The 24293-nt window shown below is 43.3% G+C and overlaps 4 protein-coding genes across 12 annotated transcripts in view; 2 read left to right on the top strand and 2 right to left on the bottom strand.

Moving 5' to 3' along the window:
* Positions 1 to 207: 207 nt before the first annotated feature.
* Positions 208 to 14968, bottom strand: zgc:153031. 3 transcript variants are annotated; one of them, XM_061772544.1, is made up of 7 exons: positions 14711 to 14968; positions 13323 to 13372; positions 12745 to 12850; positions 12500 to 12626; positions 12082 to 12197; positions 11597 to 11712; positions 208 to 2197 (listed from the first exon to the last, which is right to left on the bottom strand). In XM_061772544.1, exons 1-7 carry the CDS (start codon positions 14917 to 14919, stop codon positions 2160 to 2162), a joined length of 762 nt encoding a protein of 253 aa, XP_061628528.1. In that variant the 5' UTR covers positions 14920 to 14968; the 3' UTR covers positions 208 to 2159. The 3 variants fall into 3 exon arrangements, 2 of the variants coding, with proteins under 2 accessions (XP_061628528.1, XP_061628527.1); XM_061772543.1 differs by lacking the exon at positions 208 to 2197 and adding an exon at positions 10309 to 10367; XR_009788427.1 differs by lacking the exon at positions 208 to 2197 and having other exon boundaries at positions 10576 to 11712; positions 11977 to 12197; positions 14711 to 14966.
* Positions 5315 to 11052, top strand: mterf2 (mitochondrial transcription termination factor 2). Its single transcript, XM_061772542.1, has 2 exons — positions 5315 to 5403; positions 5782 to 11052. The coding sequence occupies exon 2, from the start codon at positions 5801 to 5803 to the stop codon at positions 6926 to 6928; it is 1128 nt and encodes a 375-aa protein (XP_061628526.1). The 5' UTR covers positions 5315 to 5403; positions 5782 to 5800; the 3' UTR covers positions 6929 to 11052.
* A 151-nt stretch (positions 14969 to 15119) lies between the features above and the next one.
* cry1b (cryptochrome circadian regulator 1b) lies at positions 15120 to 21981 on the bottom strand. Its single transcript, XM_061772545.1, has 4 exons — positions 21844 to 21981; positions 20847 to 21017; positions 16486 to 16690; positions 15120 to 15812 (listed from the first exon to the last, which is right to left on the bottom strand). Exons 1-4 carry the CDS (start codon positions 21867 to 21869, stop codon positions 15804 to 15806), a joined length of 411 nt encoding a protein of 136 aa, XP_061628529.1. The 5' UTR covers positions 21870 to 21981; the 3' UTR covers positions 15120 to 15803.
* Positions 21691 to 24293, top strand: part of btbd11b (BTB (POZ) domain containing 11b) — a 59671-nt gene continuing 57068 nt past the window's right edge. For 4 of the 7 annotated variants that reach the window (XM_061772539.1, XM_061772540.1, XM_061772537.1 and 1 more), the window contains exon 1: positions 21694 to 22726. In XM_061772539.1, coding sequence (XP_061628523.1) covers positions 21871 to 22726 — 856 coding nt within the window. In that variant the 5' untranslated portion in view covers positions 21694 to 21870. Of the gene's footprint in view, positions 22727 to 24293 lie in introns of all 7 variants that reach the window. The other 3 variants (XR_009788425.1, XR_009788426.1, XM_061772541.1) reach the window with 2 other exon arrangements.

Raw genomic sequence — 24293 nt, 5'->3', positions numbered from 1 at the left:
CACGGCGTCCGTTCCCTCTCTTTGGATTGAGTGAGTAGCTTCTGTCTGCTAAGATGATTTCGAACAGCACTGAACCTGACAACAGAAGAGCAGTCGAACCGGTTTCTTTCGGTCTGAAATCCTTAGGTAAGCAACACTGCAGTGCCAAGATGTTTTTTTGGCACTGAAACACATATGCACAGTAACGTTTGACACAGTGGAGATCAACAAGTTTGACCCTTTATTATTGTTATTTTTTATTATTATTTTTAGTTTTGAAAATACTAACAGTAATGGCCACCACCTCGTCATGAAAACACACGATGAAAAGGAAAGAAAAACAAATATTTTCAGTCACAAGATCAATACCTTTTTTTTTTTTTTTTTTTATATACATATGAGTGAAAAGGAAACATTTATGTATAGTATGTTTTCTGCAGTTATGATGAAAAAAAGCAGAATGTTTGTCAAGCATTGACTTAAAAAGACCTTTATGCAGGATTCAACTTTTCAGTACACTCAGGGTCCACGCTCAATGTGATGTCCTTGTTTGTTCCTCGTCTGGACCATGAGGCCACTTTTTTGTTCCTCTGTATGTTTTTTATCCTCTTCATTACAATCACAGCAACAATCAGTCCAACCACGACAAGCACCGTTGCCACAGCCGCAACGGCGAAGTCAGAAGTGCCGGACGTTTTTCCGACCAAAATCAATTTGTTTTCTTGTTTAAATATGCACCTCGGTGTTTCATACCAGTATTGTCCATCACCATATTCAGTGTTTTCATCATCATCATAATCATCTACGTAATCGTAGTCAAAGTCCACAGAGTCTGTATCTCCTAACGCAACGCACCAGTAAAAGACTCCATCTTTTATCTCCACATTAGAGAGCGTCAGTGAGAATTTGCCTTGCGACAGAGACATCCTGCCTCTCAGATCCTCGGGGACTTCTACACTTTCATCACTGGAGTCGAGTATGAGCTTATGGTCGCCCGCTGAATCTTGGCGGAACCAAAGCACCCTCTTGGGATCCTCTTGGTCAACATCGCATTCCAGCAAGATGTGAGCACCTTCCGTACACATTTGTTCTTTGGGTTGCCGTTGAGGGCAAAGAGACAGTGAGTACTGCAGGTCAAGTGTAGCTGTGACGCATGAGTACTCGCCACTGTGTTCGTTAGAAACAACAGGAATCACCAGGGAGTAGTCGTTGCGCTTGTGCGATACGTACATGTGATCGCTCCTCGCGCTGCTCACGTTTATGTCCCCCAGTGGTGTCTCCCATTTCTGGTTATTACTTTCAAAGGGACAAATCAGTTCCACTCTGTCCCCCGCTGAGGCAAAGATTGCTCTCCTTTCACTGTAGACAGGTTGGTACATATTCTGGAAACTTCGACACTCCGTTCTATCGGTCACCACACAGTAAAACTGCTGTTTTTGCTTCAGCAAGGTGTTGTCCAGGAGGAGCAAGGTCCCATTGTCTTTGATCGTCACAGCACCCTGCAGCTCGCTCACCAGTGGGTCGAGGGATACGCTGGTATCTAAGAAGAGCTGGAGTCTGTAAGACTGCTGTATGTCATAGTACCAGCGCACAGACATGCCCTCCGTGCGTATGGAAGTGCTGTTACATGACAGCTCAGTCTGGCCACCTCTTTCATCTGCAATGACCTTTTTGGCCTCCATCTCCTCATCGCACACGATGAGCAGCTGCGAGTGGTGGCTGACTCGTGTTTGGTTCTTCCAGCACTCCCTCCTATAAACTCCCGAGTCCAAGTGCGTGAGCTGACGGATCTGAAGCCCGAGCAGACGATTATGATTTTTGATGTGGACGCGACCCCGCAGGTGAGTAGGAGGCGCGATGGGCTCGCTGTCATCTGAAGAGTTCCCAAGCAGCTGGTCAACCTCTGGCCCGCATCTATAAACAACGATATAGTCCACTCCAAAACAATAGCCCAACTCGATGGTGGCGTCGACTGCTCTGATCGCAGGCTCTGGCTCCTCACTGTGCACCCGAGGAAGGAGGAACAAAAAAGACATTTGGAGGAATCGGAAGACACCCATGTTGTTTCACACGCTGCGTTTGTCACAGACTGAGATTTGTGGCGACTGTCAACCTCATACCAAGCATTTACCTAGATTTGTCACTCGAGTCCCGCCTCCGGGGGAAATATCAGTCTCCTCCTATTCAACATTCTTCCCCATTGTTCTGGTGAACATACCTGTAGACAAACAGTCTTGTTTGTTTAAATGGCGGAATGCAGAAAGAAATATGCATGCACACATGCACGTGTGCGCACACACACACACATGCACGCTTTTAGTGAAAACATCTGCGGCGGCACGGGGGACGACTGGTTAGCACATCCGCCTCACAGTTTTGAGGACCCAGGTTCAAATCCGACCTCGCCTGTGTGCAGTTTGCGTGTTCTCCCCGTGCCTGCGTGGCTTTTCTCCGGGCACTCCGGTTTCCTCCCACATCCCAAAAGCATGCGTGCTAGCTTAATTGAAGACTCTAAATTGCCCGTAGGTGTGAATGTGAACGGTTGTTTGTTTATATGTTGCCCTCTGATTGGCTGCCGACCACTTCAGGGTGTACCCCGCCTCTCGCCCGGAGTCAGCTGGGATAGGCTCCAGCACCCCCCCCCCCCCCCCCGCGACCCGACTGAGGAGAAGCGCTACGGAAAATGGAATGAATGAATGAAAACGTCTGAAACAACCAGTGCTTCTGTGTTCCATCTTAGAAAGAGCTTAATACAGCACATGTACATGCAGGCCAAATATATTTTTACATTCAAGTACAGTACAAATGTGATTGTTAGCAGTTGATATTCTGCTTCTTGAACTGTGACACGTCAAGTGGTGTCATTTAGCAGGGTGAAGTGGTGTCTTCTTTTTGTCGAGTACAACCTTGAACAACAGGTTAAACCCAAAGACATTTGGCAAAGTTTTGACACTGCCAAGCAACACAGAGTACAGATTGATTGATGTTAACACAATAAATGGCATCGACGTTCCATGTTGTTCGTATTGCAACATACTCTACGACAGCAGAAGACATTAGTACCCTGTCAACGCAAAGATCAGATTTTCCGTTCCATCGCCACATGTAACCTGACAACTTCACGGTTGTTAATCTTGAAATGACAGTTCTTTGGAGCCGATGAAGGATATGAGATGACTCTACTAGCCCAAAAAAAACATCATTACTTTTCTTCCAAGGGTATATACAGTAACTGTTTGTACTTGGCAAAACAAGAACATTACTTAAGGAGAAACTATAGTACCTATTGCAGGATTCGGATGATCAGTTGCAGGTCTAAAATGATTTTTTTTAAAAACAGAAACAACAATAATCAAACAGGTATTTTTGACATTTTACACCAATTAGACATAGCGCACTACAGCACATTTACAGTTTTATCCAGGAGAGAATTCAAAGATTTTTGAAAAAAAAACAGATTCAAAACACTGTTTCATGTTGCTTCATACCACTAAGAAAGTTGCACTCACTGAATAAATTGTACAAATTAACTACACGGTGCATCTTGGTAATGGTTTCATTGAAATGGCAGCCAACTCTGTGCAGCCAACTCGGGCCTCTCAACATTTCAGGCGTTTAAAAAAAAAAAAAAAAAAAAAAGAAAAGAAGCACTGGCCTGTTTTCCTTCCAGGTAGTTCATCTGTTTACACGTACGTAATGAAGTCAGCTTCGCAGTCAGCAGCAGCAGCTCCTGTGCTGCTGAGGGAACAGCTTGCGGAGCTGGTGATCGAGCATCATGATCAAGCACCGACTGTGAGAGAACGCGACAAGGCTTCGTACCAATTCCACTCAGGGCTGATTACCCAGAGTCTATTCATAGACACACATGCTTCAAATGCACCAGGTGCTGTTTGAGATATAATTTTTTTTTTTTTTACTACTACAGTAGTGTTTACATAGCAGCTTCAATAAAAGATTGGGAGGAACAAGAAGAAGAAGAAGAAGAAGAAGAAGAAGACTGAGGAGGAGGAGAAATGGAAGCGCTATATAAGAGACAAACCTGACTGCATGAAGGACAAATCCTAGATGATGTTCTCTTTACAACTCCAAGAACAACAAAATACAAATAAAATACAAATAATTCAACAAGAGCAATGAAAAATCAATACTCATAAAAATGTCCTATATAATATTATGAATTAAAACACTACTACTACAACTACTACTCTTTTTTTATACTGCTTATCCATACTAGGGTCAGGAGCAGACCTACTGTACCATTAGGCAAGCACAGCACATTGCCTGGCAGTGTTAATTTTATACTTTTTAGACTAAATTTGTCTCCGGTAGCTGGAGCCAATCTAGTATGACAACAGACAGTCATTTGACAGAAAATACTTTTACGACATGAAAAAAACAAACAAACAAAAAACACACAGTACAGAGAGTCACTGACCAATGAAAGGTTACCAGTAATGTGGTAATGCCGATACATTTTTGAAATTATTTTTTGGGACAATTGTGCAAATGATGCAGACTCCTCTGGCAATTTAGAGCAATTTGAAATGACTAATAGAGCATAATAGAGTCGTCCACCATGATGCTATTATTATTATTATTAGTAGTAGTAGTAGTAGTAGTAGTATTAGTAGGACTAGGAGTACTAGTTATTATTTTCCGTACTGCTTATCCTCATTATTATTATTATTATTATGTTTTGTTGTTTAATAGTAGTAGTGATAGTAATAGTAGCAGTAGTAGTAGTAGTAGTAGAAGATCAGTAGGTAGGTAGGTCGTAGGTCAGACCATATTACTCCAATTCTAAAGTCTTTACACTGGCTCCCAGTCAGCTTTAGAATAGATTTTAAAGGTCTGCTACTGGTCTCTAAATCACTAAACGGTTTAAATCCTAAATACATGAATGAAATGCTAATGGAATATAAAGCCCGTAAGGGCTCTGAGATCGACAGACTCAGGTCAAATAGTGGAGCACAGAGTCCAAAGCAAACATGGTGAAGCAGCATTTAGCTTTTATGCTGCACACAAATGGAATGAGTTGCCAACAGAAGTGACGTCAGCCCCAGGTGTGAATGTTTTTTTTAGTCCAGTCTTCTTTTTCCCAGGCTTCGTAGCGCATTTCCACTTTGAAATGATATTTCTTGCACTGTACCCTGTTTCAATTGTACTTTTATTTTTTCTCTCTATGTTTTAAATGTTTTTAATCATGTAAAGCACATTGAGTTACCTTCTTTATAAAATGCGCTGTATAAATACATTTGCTTTGCTTTAATAGTAGTGGTGCATTTAGAGTACGTAGTGTCAGGGGAAGGCGCAGAAACAGTGGTAGCCTCTAGTTGGCGCTGTGGCATACAAGACGCCAATAAGACGTGGTAGAGGAAGAAGCCGTTTCATAACAAACGTCACTTCCGCTGACCGCAGTTGAAGGTAATATCCAGGCTGCCTACCTTTACAACATTTACGTTGTTTTACACTCGTAATCACACATTTTGCAGTGACAAGCACAGCGTTTTTTTGGTCGCTCCTGTGCCTTTTAACAGTAAACAATATGGCGTAAAACATATGGCGGTGTTTGGTTGTGAATTGATGACCTGAAGTCATTTTCTCTGCTGCACCTCTCGTGTGAAAATGCAGTAATAATAATAATAATAATAAAAAAATATATATATATATATAAAACAAACTTTGTTTAATGCTTCACATTCGCCCTCATAAAATATCAGGCAACAACAGTTTTCAGTGGTGAACTGGTTAGAGCGTCTGGGCTAGTAATAACTCTATATAGTTTCCTCTTCTCTTCTATAGGTGATCAGCACTTCCATCAATGTTGCGCCTCATCACCGCATCACTGTGCCTTCAGTGCCACCGCGTTAAATCTTTCCCTTCGAACCTCAGACCATGTGGGACACTCAGCTCGTCAGAGAACCAACAGACTGTGGAGGCTCTCTATGTTCTCTCTGTGGACATCCAAAAGGTGAGAAAGCTTAAAGGCTGGGTCCTGCATCAGAATCCGGCCTATACAAAGGAGGTTGCAGATTTGTTGAAGGACCTGGGTGCCTCGGGGAGCATCATCTCTCAGATCTTAACGGTTTACCCTGAGGCTGTGCTCTGTAATCCAGACCAAACACTTGCACAGAAAGAGCTCTGGATGTCCGTGTGTCCCAATCAGAAAGAGCTGGTTGGTATCATAGAGAAATTCCCGGCCTCCTTCTTCACCTCTTCAAGTCACCATGACAACCAGCGCAACAATATAGCTTACTTCCAAAGCTTAAACCTCAATAAGCGAATGATCACCAAGCTCATGGCCAGTGCCCCGCAGAGCTTCAGTCGTCCAGTAGAGCAGAACCAGGACATGGTGCGCACCCTCCAAAAGACCTACCAGGACCTCGGAGGAGACGAGGCCAACATGAAGATCTGGCTTCAGAAGTTGCTGAACCAGAATCCCTTTGTGCTCCTCAAACCGCCGCAAGTGCTGAGGCAGAACATGCTCTTCTTGCAAGACAAAGGCTTCAGGACAGCAGAGCTCCTCTACCTCCTCTCCAAACTGAAGGCCTTTGTTATTGAGCTAAACCCGGACAGCATGCGCCAGACCCTGACCTACTCCCGGGACACCTTGGGGTGCTCTGACGCAGAGCTGCGAGATATCATCGTCAGCTGTCCGGCGTTACTTTACTACCCTAAAGATATTCTAGCCGAGCGCTTTCAGGGGCTCCTCAGCGCCGGGATCAGCATGCATCAAATTGCACAAACTCCGACTGTGATGGAACTGACAACACAAATAGTTAATTATCGCATTCAGAGACTGAAGTCACGTGGCTATGATGTAAGGACTGCTAGTCTGGACGTTCTCAATGGTACTAAGAAGGACTTTGAGGTGAGCTATGGGAAACTACATTTTCGCAGAGAGAGACCTCTTTTTAACCCTGTGGCTCCTTTAAAAGGAGATGACTGACGTACGTTTAAACGTCACGTGATTAGGTACAATCTAATGGGATCCAATGTTAAAGCTGTTTCAGAAGTTCTTGCTATACATGTCTTTGATTGACACCGTCAGAAAGTTATTGGTTCGACAACAGGTTTAGTTCTGGAGTTGGATGAGATGTTTTCGGTTCTGAAAGTCACTGTGCACTTATTTGTATTCACAGACATGTTTCGATATAGAACACATGCGCCTCCTGTATTCTATACTTAAACACACATACGCTAATTTATATATATATACTAGGAACTAGGAAGCACACCGGAAGCTGCTTTAAGCCTCCCGCACACTGCGAGACGTGGTCGAACGCACCCCGCACATGGGCGACTCACAAGTGGATGCCTGGTAATGTGTGTTCAGTATCTTGTACTTCATCACATTCATTAAACAATAAAAAGATAGATGAATAGTTAGGGAAGTAGCGGGTTGCTAACGAGAGACGGTGTTGGTGAGACTAAACGCGCGAGTGTGGATATTCATTTGAACAGACCCAGCGTGTACGTACGTTCGCGTACATTCTGGTCACAAGCTTTGCTTTTTCAACCACAGGTACAATATACATTATGACTATACGTAGTTAAGTAATGATGTAAAACGATATTTGATGCTTTATATACTATTTATATGGCTTTATGCGGCGCGGCTTGCTCAACCCAGAAATATGTTTTCCCCGTGAGAGGAAAGCTTATCTGCGGCAAAAGCAGTGGCAGACTGAAAACGGTCGCCTAATCACGCCCGCTGCGCGAGCGTTCAGTCGGGTTTGGCGGCGTCGCTCAGTGTGCGACAGCCTTTAGACGCCATGATTGTGACGTGTGTCACTGCGCTGACAGAAACGTTTTTGTCACGTTTGCTATGACGGTTACATTTTGTTTGACATGCATACAAAATGTCCAACTGAAATTCTAACAAACTCTGTTGCGCTGTTGCAAACTAGCGTACAGGTAAAAAGAGCTTTGTTTGATCTCAGCAGTTCTGCGGTGTTTTCTGTGTTACAATCTCGGTTCATCGCGAAGGACCGCCTTGAGATCGGGACGTTCTTCCACACCAAACTCATCCGAGCATACCTCGCTTAGTGCTGTGTGGGCAAAGACAAGTTGTTGGAGCGATGCTTGTTAGCGGCCGGACTACCGTCGAGGTGCCCCTGAGCAAGGCGCCGATTTCCCCCCTCAGTCACTATTTGCGCACCCGTGATAATGAGTGTCACTTGAATTTCCTCTTGAGGGATTAAAATACAAGTACAATTTCAGTATCGAGTTGTTCCGACAAATTTTCACGTGTAGACGCTTAAGATGGAGCTACATAAGTGATGTGATTTGAAAAATGATCAAAGTGTCTCCTAATTCCTTTGTCCACTTAGTGTGTAGTGATTGTTTTCGTGCCGCTTTTAACCAAAATCCATTGTGGTCATCGGGGATTAGTGTCTTTCGCTTGCAGGTGACAATTCCGGTTGAAATACAAACGAGCCTCCAGTGTGAGATCAGGCCTGTGTGATAACGTTTGCTGAAACGCTGCAGCTGCCAAACGAGAGACGAATTCAAATTGATCCCCTCATCATCATAAATTTGCATGCACTGAACGATGAGTTTGTCTAATGTATGGCCGAGTTTAAAGGAAAGCAAACAAACCATTTTATTTACAGCCTGTCGAAATGTCTCCTTTTACCACAGTGTTCTCGGCGGAACAGCTGTTCCCCCCCCCCCCCCCCCCCCCCAGAAAGCAGTGAAACACTTTTATTGTTACTTTACAGATGGGGACACTTTATTATGACCCATTTAAAAATGCTCCGTCATTATCGTTTTAAACCAGACCACATAACGTGATGACAGAAAGTCCTTGATTTTCCAGGTGGAAATGGTTTCGTGTCACCTTCATCTGAGTTGACTTGAAAAAAAAGGTCTGCAGCTATGTTTGAATTCATTTAAAATGATTATTTGTTTCAGATTTTGCGTTAGATTGAGTCTTTCTGAGTACACAAGGTTCTTTGTCGTATTTTGAAGGTGTGCTATTGTTTTTATAACCAGGGGGGGAGGGAGGAGGGGGCCGTTTCCCAGCGAACAAACAAACAAAGCAAGGACTTGTGTCCGGAGGAAGAAAACATGCGTTAAGAACTTCCACTTCCCATCTGCTGCCGTCGACATCGCTCAGCATGACTGTGTCGTCATGGCGATAGCCGCTGGGCAGATAATGAAAATGTGAGCGCATCTGGTGATAATGCATGTGAGCTCAGCAGATGGATGCTTGAACAGGGATCATATTGAGACCATTCACAACGGCAAAGCCCACCGGGGCCTGAGTGATGCTTCAAGTACACTCATCAACTGACTCATTTTACACATCCGTCCCTTTTGTTATTCCACGCTTGTACACGTCGCATACAGATCATTCTAAGGATTGAGTAGGATTTTTATACACAAAGTAATGAAATGTTTTTAGTCCGTCTCCTTTTATTTGAACATTTGTATCCGCACTGCATACTCTGACCTGCTACAATATAAGGTACACTCGGTCTGATTACCCAAGACCCTAATAAGGTCAAGCGACATGGAAAATAAATGGATAGATAGTTTATGGTGGTGGTTACCCCATTTAGCTACATGACAATCGAAATATTGGACATGCCTCTCAGTATGGTAAACAACCTCTAAAAATGTCAAACTCAAAACTGAGCACAGTATTATGTATTCGTAAAGGCAGGTTTATTAGCGGTCATAATAATGTGCATCTGGTATGTCTAAAACATGCCAACCTCACACACAACTGTGCAGTTTGAATCGAACTTTCCATACACGCTTTTGTTTTCCTGCCGCCAACGGAGGCAGATGACACGGGGGGGGGGGGGGGGGGGGCCTCGGTCAGCTCCAAAGAGGTTCACTTGTCCTTTGCTGACTGTGCCTCAATAGCAAAGTCGAGCCAGCGAGGTTAATAAGCGGGAGCATCAATTGTCCCTTTTCCATTTCCAACATGGCACAGGTTGATATTAGTCGCGCTTAACGCGTTGCCTTTATGGGGCATATCTCAGCAGAAACAGATGACACGGGCAATTAAAAGCAATGAATTCCAGCCGAAGTGGGAGCGTACGATCACTGTGGAAATAAATATGTCAGTATAAGTTCATATCTTTCAATGTTGTATTTTAAGTATAGCCTTCATTCAAACACTGCAGTGAACAGTGTGTTGGTTTTTATAGATATTTATACATCCAATATGCTGTAGTAAGTGGTAGGAAAAAGCTGGCAACCCTTTGTTGGTTATAAAAAGTTCCACTGGTGACTTTTGACAAGATATTGGAGTGCTGTCCATTCATCAAGAAAAAAACCCAAACCATTTGTGAGATCAGACGTCACGGATGTTGGACGTGAGGGCCTGGCTCACCTGCTAGTCCATCTCGAAGGCGTCTGATGATGTTGGGATTCTAGAATTTCCAAGAGGTTTCGGTGAGCTCAAGACTCATGATTGCTTATTCATTCATAAAACGATTGAGCGGAAATGTGTCTGGATAGGCTTAGGTTTAGGCGTGTAGGTGTGCGTCCTTGACCGGACGCTGTTGTGCACTTGGGCTTCAACTTGCACTTACACGACACAAGATAAAATACTGGAATATACAGAAAGAAAGAAACCACTTGTATTTAACATATCATTTTAATAGTCGGATGTTCTTCAAATACTTCATTTGAGATTGTATTCATTTGGATTTGTGTTAATCGTTGAATAGGAGAATAATACACGGGAATGGTTAAACAGGAACTCTAGGTCAGGAGGAACATAACTCATCTGAAAAGTGCGCCGTGATATGGAATGTCAGAAAGAGATTTTTCATAGATTCTGGTGTTTCATCACTTCCTGTACCTTTTAAGGAGGTCCTTCGAAAAGTTCGATCACGGGATGCAAAGTTGGGCGTTGAACAACAATTCACGTTCACTTCAGTTCGTTTTCAATGCGCGCAACAATCCTCTCACGGAAAACGTCTCGCTATCGTTTTAGGGTTAAGCCTAATGCAAGACAATACAAAATACTATGCATATCTTTGATGCATTTTATTGGGCTGCTTGTTAGTTTTGTCTAATTGCGTACAAAATCAAATAAAGTTCTTAACTGACTTCCACATCGTTGGCGTATTTAAGTATGAAGTATTTCTTTTCATTGTTATGTATGTTTTGTCCTGTGGTAACGGGGCTGGTACAGGATAGCGTTGTTTTAGTGATTTGCTTCCCTCTAGTGGTGATCACATGCAACTACACGTAAACAACAACCGCACACAAAAATGTCATTTGATATCAAATCACATTTTCCAACGAGGGCTACAATAAAACTGCTAAATGACAATGTAGACAATGAGCGGCAGCGTTACTAAATAATACATTTCCACTAATTCATTTTTATACCACTGTTACATTTATCTAAATAATGATTCTAACTCTGTAACAAAACAAACCATTACTAAAATCAATGAAACAGCAGTGACCAGGATGTGACATAATGTAGTGCAGACTGACGCACAACAACACAACAGATTTGTTTTCGTAACAGTCAGAACGGATCATACTCAACATTTGGTTATGAAAATGGAATGTTGCTCAAGTTTCCGTAACATTACAAAAACAAAACTTTGGACATCATTTAAAATGGTCAGTTAACCCTCACCGGTGTCACTCAAAACATTCTCTTCATTTCCTCCATGTTTACATTCCTTCTTGAATACTTGGAATTCATACTTCATGCCGTTCTCTTCTTGGATTCCACTTGGTACTCCAGCAAATCTTATTTGGAGACAAAGTAATTCGAAAAAAAAAAAAATGAATATTTGCAGTCATAGCTAATAAGAAAAAAAGAATAGTTACTTTAATATAGAGTAGCGCAAACACAGAAAGTGGTCTTAAATAAGACAATGAAAACTCAACTATATGGACTATAGATGTACTGAGATGAAATATTTCACTACGTGTATGTGTAACGGAGAAGTACCCTAAATGGTACCCTTTTATCATCCATCTCTTTTTTTTTTTTTTTTTTTTTTTTACTACCATTTATCCTGATTGTCCCAGCTGACTTCCCGGCGAAAGGCGGACTACACCGTACGAGTCACTCATGTGTCAAAGAGCAAGCGGGGGAGGAAGACACACGTTCACCTTTCCTGTTTTTTGAAGACTTGTGCATCCATCTCAGGGAAGAAGACGTCACACTCAAATTCAGCCATGATAGCTGTGAGGAAAACCAAATCACACCAGGGATGCTCCAGTGCATCCTGTTTAAAAATAATAATAATTGACACACGTTAATTAACATAAACATTTGTCAACTGTATTCAAGCGCAAACAAGCTCATATCCTTGTTTTGTTTCTAAAGACGTGAAATATTGTACATTTAAAGACTGAGAACAATATAGTACTGAATTTTTTAGATCTAGCGTAAGACTTTTTATTTTGGAAATGTTTTTTTGGGATGAGTACAGTGCTCAGTTTTTGCTCAGTTAGCGGGTTCTTGGGACAGCAACAAGGGAATAATGCCTCCCAACAACTGCACAGGACCGTTCGCCATCCAACATACCTTGTAGACCCGACTGCCTCCGACAACCCAAATGGTCTCGATCAAGTCTGCGAGCGGGTATTTTGCAGCCAAAAGGACAGCGCTCTCCAGGTCCTGACACAGGAAGTGGGCGTGATCTGGGACCGACCTGTGAGACCCATGCAAAATGAGCGACAGCGGAGTCGCGTCGTTGAAAATGACCGCCACCGAGAGCCATCTTGATCAAATCTTCTCTACTTTCTGTATGAAGATGAAGTTGCACTCACTGCATTGTTTTGCTCAGTACTGCATGCAAAACGTTAGCCATTGGGAACATAGTTTGAGGGTTGGAGTACCAGCACAGTTTCCCCCACACCAACATATTGAACTTTCCTGTTTCAAAAGAAATACAGGCAATTAGATTCAGACGTTCTATTGCTGGCTTTTGGAACAGATACCAAGATCAAATTCTGATTTTGAAATGCCTCTTAATATTTTTAGTAGCAAAAGTAAACCTGTGATATTGTTGAAGAAACATTTCTAAATGACGAACATATTATAGTGTATCTTTAAGTCATTATATATATATATATATATATATATATATATATACTGTTCACCAATTAATTAAATGAATATGTCGTATTTTCATAGATTGTAGTCAACAAATAATTGGAAGACTCAAGTCGCACTTTGCCATTTGACCCAATCTGCTTGTCCACTTCCATCTAACTGAGATTAAAAACAAGCCCCTTTGTGTAATTGTATCCCCCCCAAAAAAAATGATGTAAATGTTGGAATGCAGTAAGACATCTAGTTCCGGACACTTGAGAATTGTCGCTATCTGAATTCGAGTTCACGTTACCTGGTTTTGAAACTTGTGTAACACTGCGGAGGAAATACTGGAATTCACACCTGCAAATTTGATTTGAGAAGAAATGGAGAAAAAAAAAAAAAAAGGGTCAGTATTCCGAGGCTCCAACTTTCTTCTTCTTTCCTCCAAACATGCCAATGGTGTATATTTGGCTCCATTTCATTGAAAAAAAAAACGCTGTGATCCCTATGCCTTCTCTCTCTCTCTCTCTCTCTCTCGCTCGCACTTGAGAGCAAACATATGACAAAGCCACAAAGTAGTTCATGATTAAGATTTGCTATTTTCAGGCGACGTGGTCGTTAGCACATCTGCCTCCGGGGACTCCAGTTTCCTCACACATCCCCCCCCAAACACACTTCTTAGGTCACTGCAAACTCTACGTTGGCCTGCGGTGAATGTCGAAACTGCCTTTGATGAGGACAAGCGGAATAGAAAACGGATGGACCGATTGTTATTTTATTCATTTGCAATCCAATGTGCTTTATTTCTGTTAAGGGAGTCATAATGATAGCTGAAGGAGTTATTTGTTTTCCATTTGTGCGTATTCAATTTCTCTTATCTACAATGGATTGTTGACTGTGTAAGAGTCATATAGTTGTATTTTTCTTGATGCGAATGTTCACTTTAAAATGTACATTCATTCGTGTTGTCCCAGTCCGATCACGTAAATCGGGGCCGATTGTGAATGGTATTTGCTTGAAAAAGCAAAAAACGCCATTTCTGTAGTGGGTGGCGCCTTTATCCCATCCATCCATCCATCCATTTTCTGAGCCGCTTCTCCTCACTAGGGTCGCGGGGGTGCTGGAGCCTATCCCAGCTGTCATCGGGCAGGAGGCGGGGTACACCCTGAACTGGTTGCCAGCCAATCGCAGGGCACATAGGAACAAACAACCATTCGCACTCACAGTCATGCCTACGGGCAATTTAGAGTCTCCAATTCATGCATGTTTTTGGGATGTGGGAGGAAACCGGAGTGCCCGGAGAAAACCCACGCAGGCACGGGGAGAACATGCAAACTCCACACAGGCGGGGACGGGGATTGAACCCCGCACCTCAGAACTGTGAGGCTGACGCTCTAACCAGTCGGCCACCGTGCCGCGCCTTTATCCCTAAAGTTTGAAATATAATATAACGACGACGACTTGTATTTTCACACTGCAAATTCTAAAATTCACGGAGCAGTCGCGCGATGATCACTTGCGCAATCATTTGAGCGAGCTCCCAAGAAGTTCGTTATTGTGGTCGACTCGAAAGCAGTGTGTGACAATATATATATATATATATGTCTATATGTCTATATATACGTGCATCGCCTGCTCAGCATATCAACAGTTTTAAGAGACCGAAAAGTGTTTGCAAGTGTGAAAGAGGAGTCTTACGGTAGATTCCAGGGCAGCGTGCCATTTTTGCCGATGCCTCCGCCTTTGCACGCCGCGGCGATGACGCGTACGGGTTTCTCCCGGACTTTCCGGCAACCTTCTTCCATCTCGGCAATGTCGCACACGAGCCCCAAAGAGGAGCCCAAACGATCCACCGGCTGAGACGAACGACTCCGGGATCTGCCAAATGCGAAGCAGCGTTCGCGCATGCGCTTTACCCACTCGGTGAGGCGCACGCGTTCTGCCCAGTGTCACGTGTAAAATGACGCACTGAACTCAAAAACCAAAGTCCCCTTTCACGGTTCGCCGACAAAAGGTAGCCGGTTAAAATAGACTGCACGCGGCATAACAAGCAAATATCACAATGTTGCTTTATTCCCCAAAGCAGGACGCATCTGCTCATTCTGTAGACACACACTAACTAACTAACTAACTAACTAAATAAATAAGTCAAAGGTGTGGGGGGAGATAAATCACAATATATAGATATATATATATTTTTTTTAAATATCTTGGTCAATACATATTGGTTTAAATGAGACAAAGGAATCTCATACAGTACAACAGCAATAATAATAATCGAAAGTCTCAAAAATGATAACATGAGAATTACTTTGTTCAAGGTTGTTGCATTATACTAAACTGTATTCGCTTCATCTGCGCGAAACCAGTGGAATATAAAAAAATAATAATATGTTGTTGGATAGTTTCGATTACGAATGGAAGCTGGTTGTGGAATATACATGGTGTGTTGATACTGCGAGGGTGTCAAATCTAAAAGCTTGAGGAGAACTTTTCGCTTTGTAAGTTACGTTGTTCTTCTTTTGTTTTTGTATGTAGATGTGAAACTGACCATTTACAAACCAAAGGACCAATTCAATAGTCAGTCATGCAGGGATCGGAATCCATCACTCAGTGTGACTCCAGGCGGCACGTTCAGTTCCAGTAAATTCGAAGCAGCTGCAGGTGCAATGGGAGAGGGTTGCCATTCAGGTTCTTTGCATTTAGTCTTTTGCAACACTATTTGCTTGTCCGAAGGAATTTGGACTTGGTCTCGAGCGGGGCCGCTTCTGCCTCGTCCGGCTATCTGCATTCAAACCACCTATAATGGGAACAAGCACATTAAACATGTGCAGCGAAAGACACTTGTGTCTTATTGTCTTCCTTTTTTGGGTGTGCGCTGCAAAAGTACGAGCGCATCAATGTGAAGTCCTTTCGGACAAAGAAATGGTCAGCAGCTTGTCATGCGCATTACAACTACCTGGCCGTCGACTAGTTCCTTGGTTGACTCCTCCCGTGTTATCATTCGTCCCGATGTTGGCATTATGCGGGACTGTTGCCAGCAGACCAGAATGATGAGCAAAGTGGCACAATTTGACCACAAATCGCAGCACAATTTCACAAGGTCCGCAGTTGACTGCACAGTCACTTATAAAATCAATAAGCAACCGACTCGTTTGGACAATAAGCAACACATTCAGAATCATTCATCCGTATTCTAATGTGCTTAGGGCCAATCAGAAGTTTGAATTGAATTTGTTTCAAAGTGCGCGATTCCTTGTGTCGGGGCATCACGAGCCGCACTACGTACGTGTCAAGTGCGCGAACATTTTCGACTTCCTCGTAATGACGGAACACGTGGCAACTGCCCGTAACAAAAGATGGAGAAATCGGAATACTCGGCATCTCTTATGTACAGTATGACTATTGCTGGGTGTAATGGAGATTCTGTTCAATAATGTTACATCGCAAGCAAGTGTGACTGTTGCTCTTACATAGTCCTCTGTAGCAGGAAAAATGTGCTGATAAATTTGCTTCATCCGCTCTATGTTGATACGGCTGGCCTCGGCATGGTTCACCATAGGCTTTGGGTAGTTGACTCCAATGGCGCACTTGGCAGCCTTCTGTAGCTCCTCTGGGGCATTCCACGGATCATGAATATATTTGGCTGGAAAGCCGCTCACTATGGGCAAATAACGCCTAAAAATGAGATTATAAAAAATGGTTTTCACCTTACAGGTTGAAACTGTATTGGTGCTAAGTATCAATAGAAGACACTGAATACTGAGCAGGCATGGGCCAGTTACTGATTTCAAGGTGTAGTGCTAAAACTTTCCATCAGCGGTAAGAGCTGTTTTGTTTTTTATTTTATTTTTCCAGTTGTCTGTGCAGTTAAAGTGACATGACTCCTCCTCCTCTTGTTGTTGGTGTGAGCAGTCAGTAAGCCCGACACTTCCCTTGTCGAAATCTTGGGAATTCTTTCCCCCCCCCCCCAAATACTGCAGCTTGGTAGAGAGAATTGATGCAAAACGTGCTTACTAAGAGTGGCTGCTAGAGGAGGCAATACTTCCAATACTAAATCCCATTAACGAGAGCACCACCACTCTTCAAAAATTCAAGGCAAGGTTAAAATATTATTAGAATGAAAGTTTGCAACCAGCTATGAGAGTTGGTACAACATGTCTACAATTGGTGAGATAAATACTACAGACTCGCTACTGAGGTAGATAAGTAGCCAATGGCCAACATCAGTTCGTTTCCGCTCTGACGTTACTTCACAAAGCGAAAAATAGCCGAGAAGTCGCCAGTCATGTTTTTTTTAGAGAAATAAGTACTGTATGCTTACTGTTGTACTGTAATTTCTTGTGTATAATGCGCACCCATGTATAATACGCATCCCCCAAACTTGACCTCAAAATTCTGGAAAATACAGAATTCTGGAAAAATTCCTTATTATGCATTTTTACAATGCATGATTTTGCTTCTACCCATATGATCAAAACATGAAATATTATCTGTATTTTGTTAGTTTTTTTCAAATAATTATTCTGAAGTGAAGCACTTTATTTGAACACGTAATACTTTCTTTTTATTTACTTGCTCTTATTTTGAAAGTTCACACCCCTACTTTTATTTAGTAAATGAGAAAACACACAGCTGTGCTCATATGTTTGATTACCCAAGCAAAATTTGTAAGATGAAACACGAAACACATTTAATTTTATTTTAATGAGATTCAAATTAAACGGTGAAGCATTTCACAGAAGCATTATCATTAAACAAAACATAACAATAAAGAAATTAATGATGGTTTTTGTTCAGTCATATTTAAAAAAATATATAGATTTCACAAATTCTGCCAGGGTATGGAAACTTATGAGCACAACTGTACATATATGCAGTCATTGGTACCCCTGTCATATTGGAATGAAAGTGTAGGCTACACCTTTTTCATAACCTCTAGATGGCGGCATACATTTATAAAATGGGAAAGTTTTTTCCATTTTCCCCTATACCTATGTATAATGCGCACTATTGACTTTTGGCAAAATTTTTTTGGGGGGGTGCACATTATACACGAGAAATTGCGGTACTAAATTTAGATTTTATTTAAAATGTATTGTTTATTTTCTTTTGTTTACTAATTTCCCTATGGAGCATGTTTAAGGAGAAAAAAAGTTATTTCTCCAAACATTTCAAAATAATACATTTTAGAACGGTCATTGCAATAACGCGATACTTTTGCTCACTGTTGTCACACCATCAGCATCTGGTACTGGCCCAGCCCAAGCCTAATACTGACACATCTTAGTCATACACTGTGAAAGAATCTAGAAGAAATCGCTTCCTTATGTGAGCTAACAATACAGATCCCCACTCATCAGCACGTGCGTGTGCACGTGAGGGAAAGATGTGATTACAACTGTAAATGCAGAGAAACTCTACATAACATAAGATTTGGCTAGTGCCTCTGGGTTTCGTTCCCAAGGGATCAAGGCGCATACTGGGTTTCCCTCCATCTTATCAAAACAAGGGTTGTTGGTGGCAGTCGTATAGAAGAATGCATCCAGACTAATCGGGAGAAGCTTCATCATGCAACAAGACAATAACCCAAAACACACTGCCAACACAACAAAGGACTTCATCAGGGGGAAAAAGTGGAAGGTCTTAGACTGGCCAAGTCAATCACCAGACCTTAACCCAATAGGGCATGCTTTTTACCTCCTGAAAAAGAGACTGAAGGGAGAAACCCCTTAGAGTGTAGTTGGAGAGTGAGGGTGGTGCCTTGCTCACGGGTACCCCGAGAGCGGAAACTGCATACTAGCATCTGTCCAGCAGGGACTTCCCCCCCCCCCCCCAGTGTGACTCAAAGTCCTTACAGGCTGAGCTACTGCCATCCTGATTTCTAAAATTCATTCAGCTCTTGCTTCAAACAAGCTTTTGTCCAAAAACAGGACATGACATGGTCACTATTTTTTGGGGGGCTTTTCTATTTCATGTCATAGAGTCAAGGCTAAGTGGTTGTGTAAGAGAAGATTATTTGGGCCTGTAAACAACGAGAACAATGAATGGGCTCTTGTCCATCACCGAGGAGCAATTATACTCAATGTACGATAAAACTCCTTGAACATTTAAGCCTGTGTCAGTTTTGCAGAATAACGGGATCACAGAGTTTGCCCAGAATGTATTTTAACACACTATGGGTAGTTCCAGTATAGATATATAAACAAGAACAACTCAGAAATGATGATGCACTGAAACGAGTGATGTCGTTCTTCCAATTAGTACTAAACTGTGATGATTTTTGGCTTTTCTCTATATTTTCATCTGCATAGTCACCATAAAAAGGAAATAGGTTTGTAATTTTGGCACCTCAAAGGAGGCCTGGGAAAGCGAAGGCTTGCTCCAATGTCCCCTTGAACGACCTCCGTGCAAAATACGCTCTCCCTAAGTTTAGTTTGATCATGGCAGTCTCTCATCTGGAAAGCTCAATTGGTCTGCCAATAATGAAGCTGTGATATAACATTATAATCAGAAACTATGAAAGACTATTTCACTGATCGTTTTAAAACATTCTCACTTTTTAGCTGATCACTAGTCTCCATACACTGTATATACAGACTGCAGAGATATGCAAAACAATCCTGATTCACTTCCTCCTCCGGCCCATCAGATTTGATGACAACTAGTCCTATGTTTGCAGGCACGCTACCATTAATGCACCTTTCATAAACAAAATACAGAGATGCAGTATTAAAACACAATATCAGATGTTAAATAGTTGATATTATGGAGAAGACTGCAGACTTGACCACTGGCCAGTAGACCATCTTCGATACCCTCCATAGGATGGGGAAGCCACAAAAGATCATAGCTAAGCAGGCTGGCTGTTCGCAGAGTGCTGTGTCCAAGCATATCAATGGAAGGACAAAATGTGGCAGGAGAAGATGCACCAGCAAAAGAGATGACCGTGGACTTCAGCGGATTATCAAACAGAGAAGATAAAAGAATCTAGCACGGATCCAGAAAGAGTGGAATGAGGCGGGAGTCACAGCTTGGAAAACCACCACATTCAGACGCATCCGGGAGATGGGCTACAACTGTCGGGTTCCTCGGGTCGAGCCGCTTCTGAGCCTGAGCCAACGTAGGAAGCGTCTCAACTGGGCCGAGGAGAAGAAAGACTGGACTGTTGGCCGGTGGTCCAGGGTCCTCCTTTCCCGATGAAAGTAAAGTGTCCCTTTCATTCGGGACTCAAGGTCCAAGGGTTTGGAGGAAGACTGGCGAAGAACCTGGCCCCTGCCCATAGCGCCAGAAGCACCAAAACCTGGTTTGATGCCCGTGCCATCACAGTGCTTGACTGGCCAGCCAACTTGCCGGATCTAAACCCCGTTGAATCGATGGGGTATTATCAAGACGAAGATGAGGGGCACCAGACCCAAAACAACGAAGAAGAAATGACAGCAAGCATCAAGGAAATCTGGGCCTCCATAACTCCCAGGCAATGCCACGGCGCATCGAGGCAGCTATTAAAGCAAAGGGATTCCCGACCAAGTATTGAAGATTAACATATCGTTTTGAAAGTGCCATTTTTGATTGATTTAATGTAACTCTAATTTCTTTCTTTTTTTTCCACCATAAATACTTGAAATTGTCGAAATTGTGGGCCCTGAGTCTTTCATCTATGAAGGTTTACTTTTTGAATGGAATTCTGGAAATAATACTAAAATAATATATGTGAGTGTGTTCCTGTGTGGCTGTATGCTTGTGTAAAATCAAGAAATGAATGAATGTCATATTCCAGTTCGTACATTACATTGAGAGGCAAGTTATACTGCTATATGGGTTGAAACCCAACTGAAGTCGAATTAGCGGACGAAGCCAAGTTGAAGTGGGAAGGTGTGCGCAAACAATGGCGAATGTGCTGCAACGAAATCCAATTGGAACTTCCGCCGTGTTGAAGTGCCGCTCTGTGCCTCTAGAGGTCACTGTTGCTCCAGGAAGATCTCCGTCCAGGCAAATGCTGAATCTTGCCGCATGTAGGCAAGAGAGAGAGACACAGAGAGAGAGAGAGAGAGAGAAAAAAGGTTAGTTAGCAATCATGCTGTTCGTGAAATGCCTGTTTGAGCGTTAGCTTATATTATTTCTGTCCAGGTAATTTTTCAAAGCTGACGTCATGTTTTCTCCACTGAACTAAAATGAAGCACGGTCTTGTTTAAAATCGATGGTGAGGTATATGGACATGGTATTATACCAACACAACCATAATAAATATAACAATTTATTAAGACGTGTATACGTTATGTATATAAATACACAACATGAGTCGTGCAGAGTCTATCCAAGTTACAAAACAAAGCATACAGGTCAGACCCAATGATACTTTATGCCTGTTATCTATTATAAATGCTCCTGCGTCATGTTACCATCAGGCGTGGGCCTGAAAGACCAAATTGCCTGGTAGTGTTAGTTTGAAATCAATTACAAACATTTAAAGCCGTTGGTAATCATTTGATTGTTTTCTTTTTTTTCTTGCGAGTGAATACAACATGACATTTGTATTAATAAGCCTAACCACGAGCCTTATTAGCGACTTTCGATTGAGTTCTGGGTTTCATCCAATCAGAAAAGGTCAGCGCTCCCCACTCGCATGTCGATTGGCTGTCATCTTGGGCCGTGTCCCCGCCCCCCCCCCCCCCCCCCTCCCTGTGTGTCAGCTGACTGCGCCGAGGGCTGAGCTCTTCCCAATTTACTCCGTGAACTTTGTGTGACATCACCGGACACGCTCGGAGCGTCCAAACTTATCATTTGGCGCGCATGGAGCGCGCGTATGCACGCTGGGCGATTTTGCGCACTTTTCCTCGTCGCGATGAAGCGCCATTATGGCGAGGAGTAGCAAGTCGGCAGCGGCGAGGACTCTGGAGGATTTGACTCTGGACTCGGGTTATGGTGGAGCCGCCGACTCCTTCAGGTCTTCCAGCGCGTCTCTGTGCTGCTCGGAGGCGCATGGGGGGAACTGCTGGCAACTGACGGACTCCATGCACAGTCGAAACAACAGCCCGGACACTGTCAACACGGTTCTGGTCGAAGACGCCGAGATCCTGGAGTGCGGCGGCCAGTGCGCGAAACTAGCCGAGCTTGAGGATGTGCCGTGGAGCCTCGGGGAGGTGGCGAGAGCCCTGGAGACGGCCGAGGGAATGAGCGCGCCGAGCCCGCCGCAGGACGTCCTGCTGCGGCTGTCGGCGCTGGCCGGCCGGGCCCTGGTCAGGGTCGCCAAGGAGGCGCAGCGCTTGAGTTTGCGTTACGCCAAATGCACCAAATACGAGATCCAAAGCGCCGCCAAGATGGTCCTGTCGTGGGTCGTCTCCGCGAACTGCATCGGCGCCGCCCTCGGCGCCCTGTCCCTGTACAACATGAGCACCGACGACGACAAGTTCGGCCGCGGCAAGTCCGTGCGCTGCGGGCTCATCTTGAACGTGGGCAAATTCTTCAGGTGGATGGTGGAGAGCAGACTCGCGGCCAGGATCCACGAGCACGCCGCCATCTATCTGGCGGCCTGCATGGAGAGCCTCTTCCGCCAGATGCACGCGCGGGCGCTCCGCAGTGCGCTGCTGCGACGGGACAACGGGATCCCCAAGTTGAGCGTGGAGAGCCTGGAGCAGGCCGTCGGCGGCGACGCCGAGCTGTGGGGGTCGCTGCAGCACTGGCAGCACCTGACCTGCGGGAAGAACGCCAGTGGTGAGTCAACGCATGCCTACAGTTATATTGAAGATTTCTTTGATTTTTGATTTTTTTTTTTAAATTTCTCGAATGGGTTTTTGTAGTATCGTGGCAAGAGCTGAAGCTTTCTTTGCTAGTCATAATCAAACCCTTCCATGTCATTTGACCAAAGCAGAGCAATTGAGAGAAAATGATTTATATATTTACATATTTTTTTTTTAAAATTATTATTATTATTTTTTTTATCCTTCGTAGTTTGAATGCGTCAAGTGTCAGTCGAAAAGATGTTCTCGAAGAATACATTCGTTTGAGTTTGTTAATTCGCAGCAGGGCCGGTTCTAGGAATGCAAACTTGAGGGGGCAGGCAAGAAATATGTAGGGGGGCATCATGAGACAAAATATTCGTATTTTCCGCTCATTTAACGATTGCTACACAGCATCTATCACTACTTAACGTGGTGTAAAACACTCTAATAACACTCGGGTACTGGCTATTGGTAACAGTACGCTTGTACATTCTTATTTGTGCCGAAATGCCCAACGTACCCATATTTAATAGATTCACCCTTGATAGGACAATTGTGAAAATACTCATTCATGTTAATGCCTGGCACCATTATATTACGTTATACAATGAACATGAAAAAAATACTGTATATCTGATTCCATAATACTTAATGTCCTATTTGACATGCTTAAGCTTAATTATATTCCTTGTGGTTGTGGTTGCCATCAAGGAAACCATGTTCTATTCTATTCTATTCTATTCTATCAAGACGATGTTAAGCCTTGCAGCTAAGTGTGCGTTTAATCTTGGCAAAAATCAATGGTGGTACACGACCGCGTACATGTGCTTATTCTGATACTGTTTAGTTTCCCCACAGGCTTTCTGCTTTCACTTTTTCTTCTTGTCCTTTGGAAGTAATTGTGTTCAGACTTTATGGCTGCGTAACTGGCAATACATCACACACACACACCACTCGACTACATGGTCGCTGGTTTGATGGATGCTGAAAAACTGCTGTTGTGGCTCTTCTCGCAACAGGTTTACATAATGAAAGACCCTGGGGGACCTGTGTGCTATCATCCATTATGCAGAGCAGTGTGAATAAAACTGGGTTTTTGAGCGGGGGGGGGGGGGGGGGGGAGATAAACAGAGAGTGAAAAAGAAAACGTTTGAGAAGCTGACTGTATTGATTGCATCGCCAATGAATGCCCGAAGCCTGAAAACATTTGTGTACACCCTTGTTTGTTTAGCCTCTCCAACTTTGTTACACCAACTATCTTCAACATTTTGGTGAGAGTGCGAGCGTGAGCCGTGTCCATTTGCTTTCATTTGCAGTTTTCTCACAATGTCGGCCATTCTGACTTCAACCTCCCAGAGGAACACGTCTTTCGGTCAGACTGAGTGGCAGAATATGCTGCAGTGTGACCAAGCGTGTCACGCAGCTGTGACACCCCGCGTGTTTTGGCATGACCGTGGTAAAGTTGGAAGCAACACAAGACAAGCAGTGCGTTTCTTTTAAGCATTGCCCATTTGTCAGCCCAATTTGAACGTAAATGCATAATGGAGCCGAACAATGCC

This window comes from Phyllopteryx taeniolatus, chromosome 5 (assembly GCF_024500385.1).
Source record: "Phyllopteryx taeniolatus isolate TA_2022b chromosome 5, UOR_Ptae_1.2, whole genome shotgun sequence".
In the NCBI taxonomy this organism is placed as follows: Eukaryota; Metazoa; Chordata; class Actinopteri; order Syngnathiformes; family Syngnathidae; genus Phyllopteryx; species Phyllopteryx taeniolatus.
This window is presented reverse-complemented; position numbering and strand designations above follow the sequence as displayed.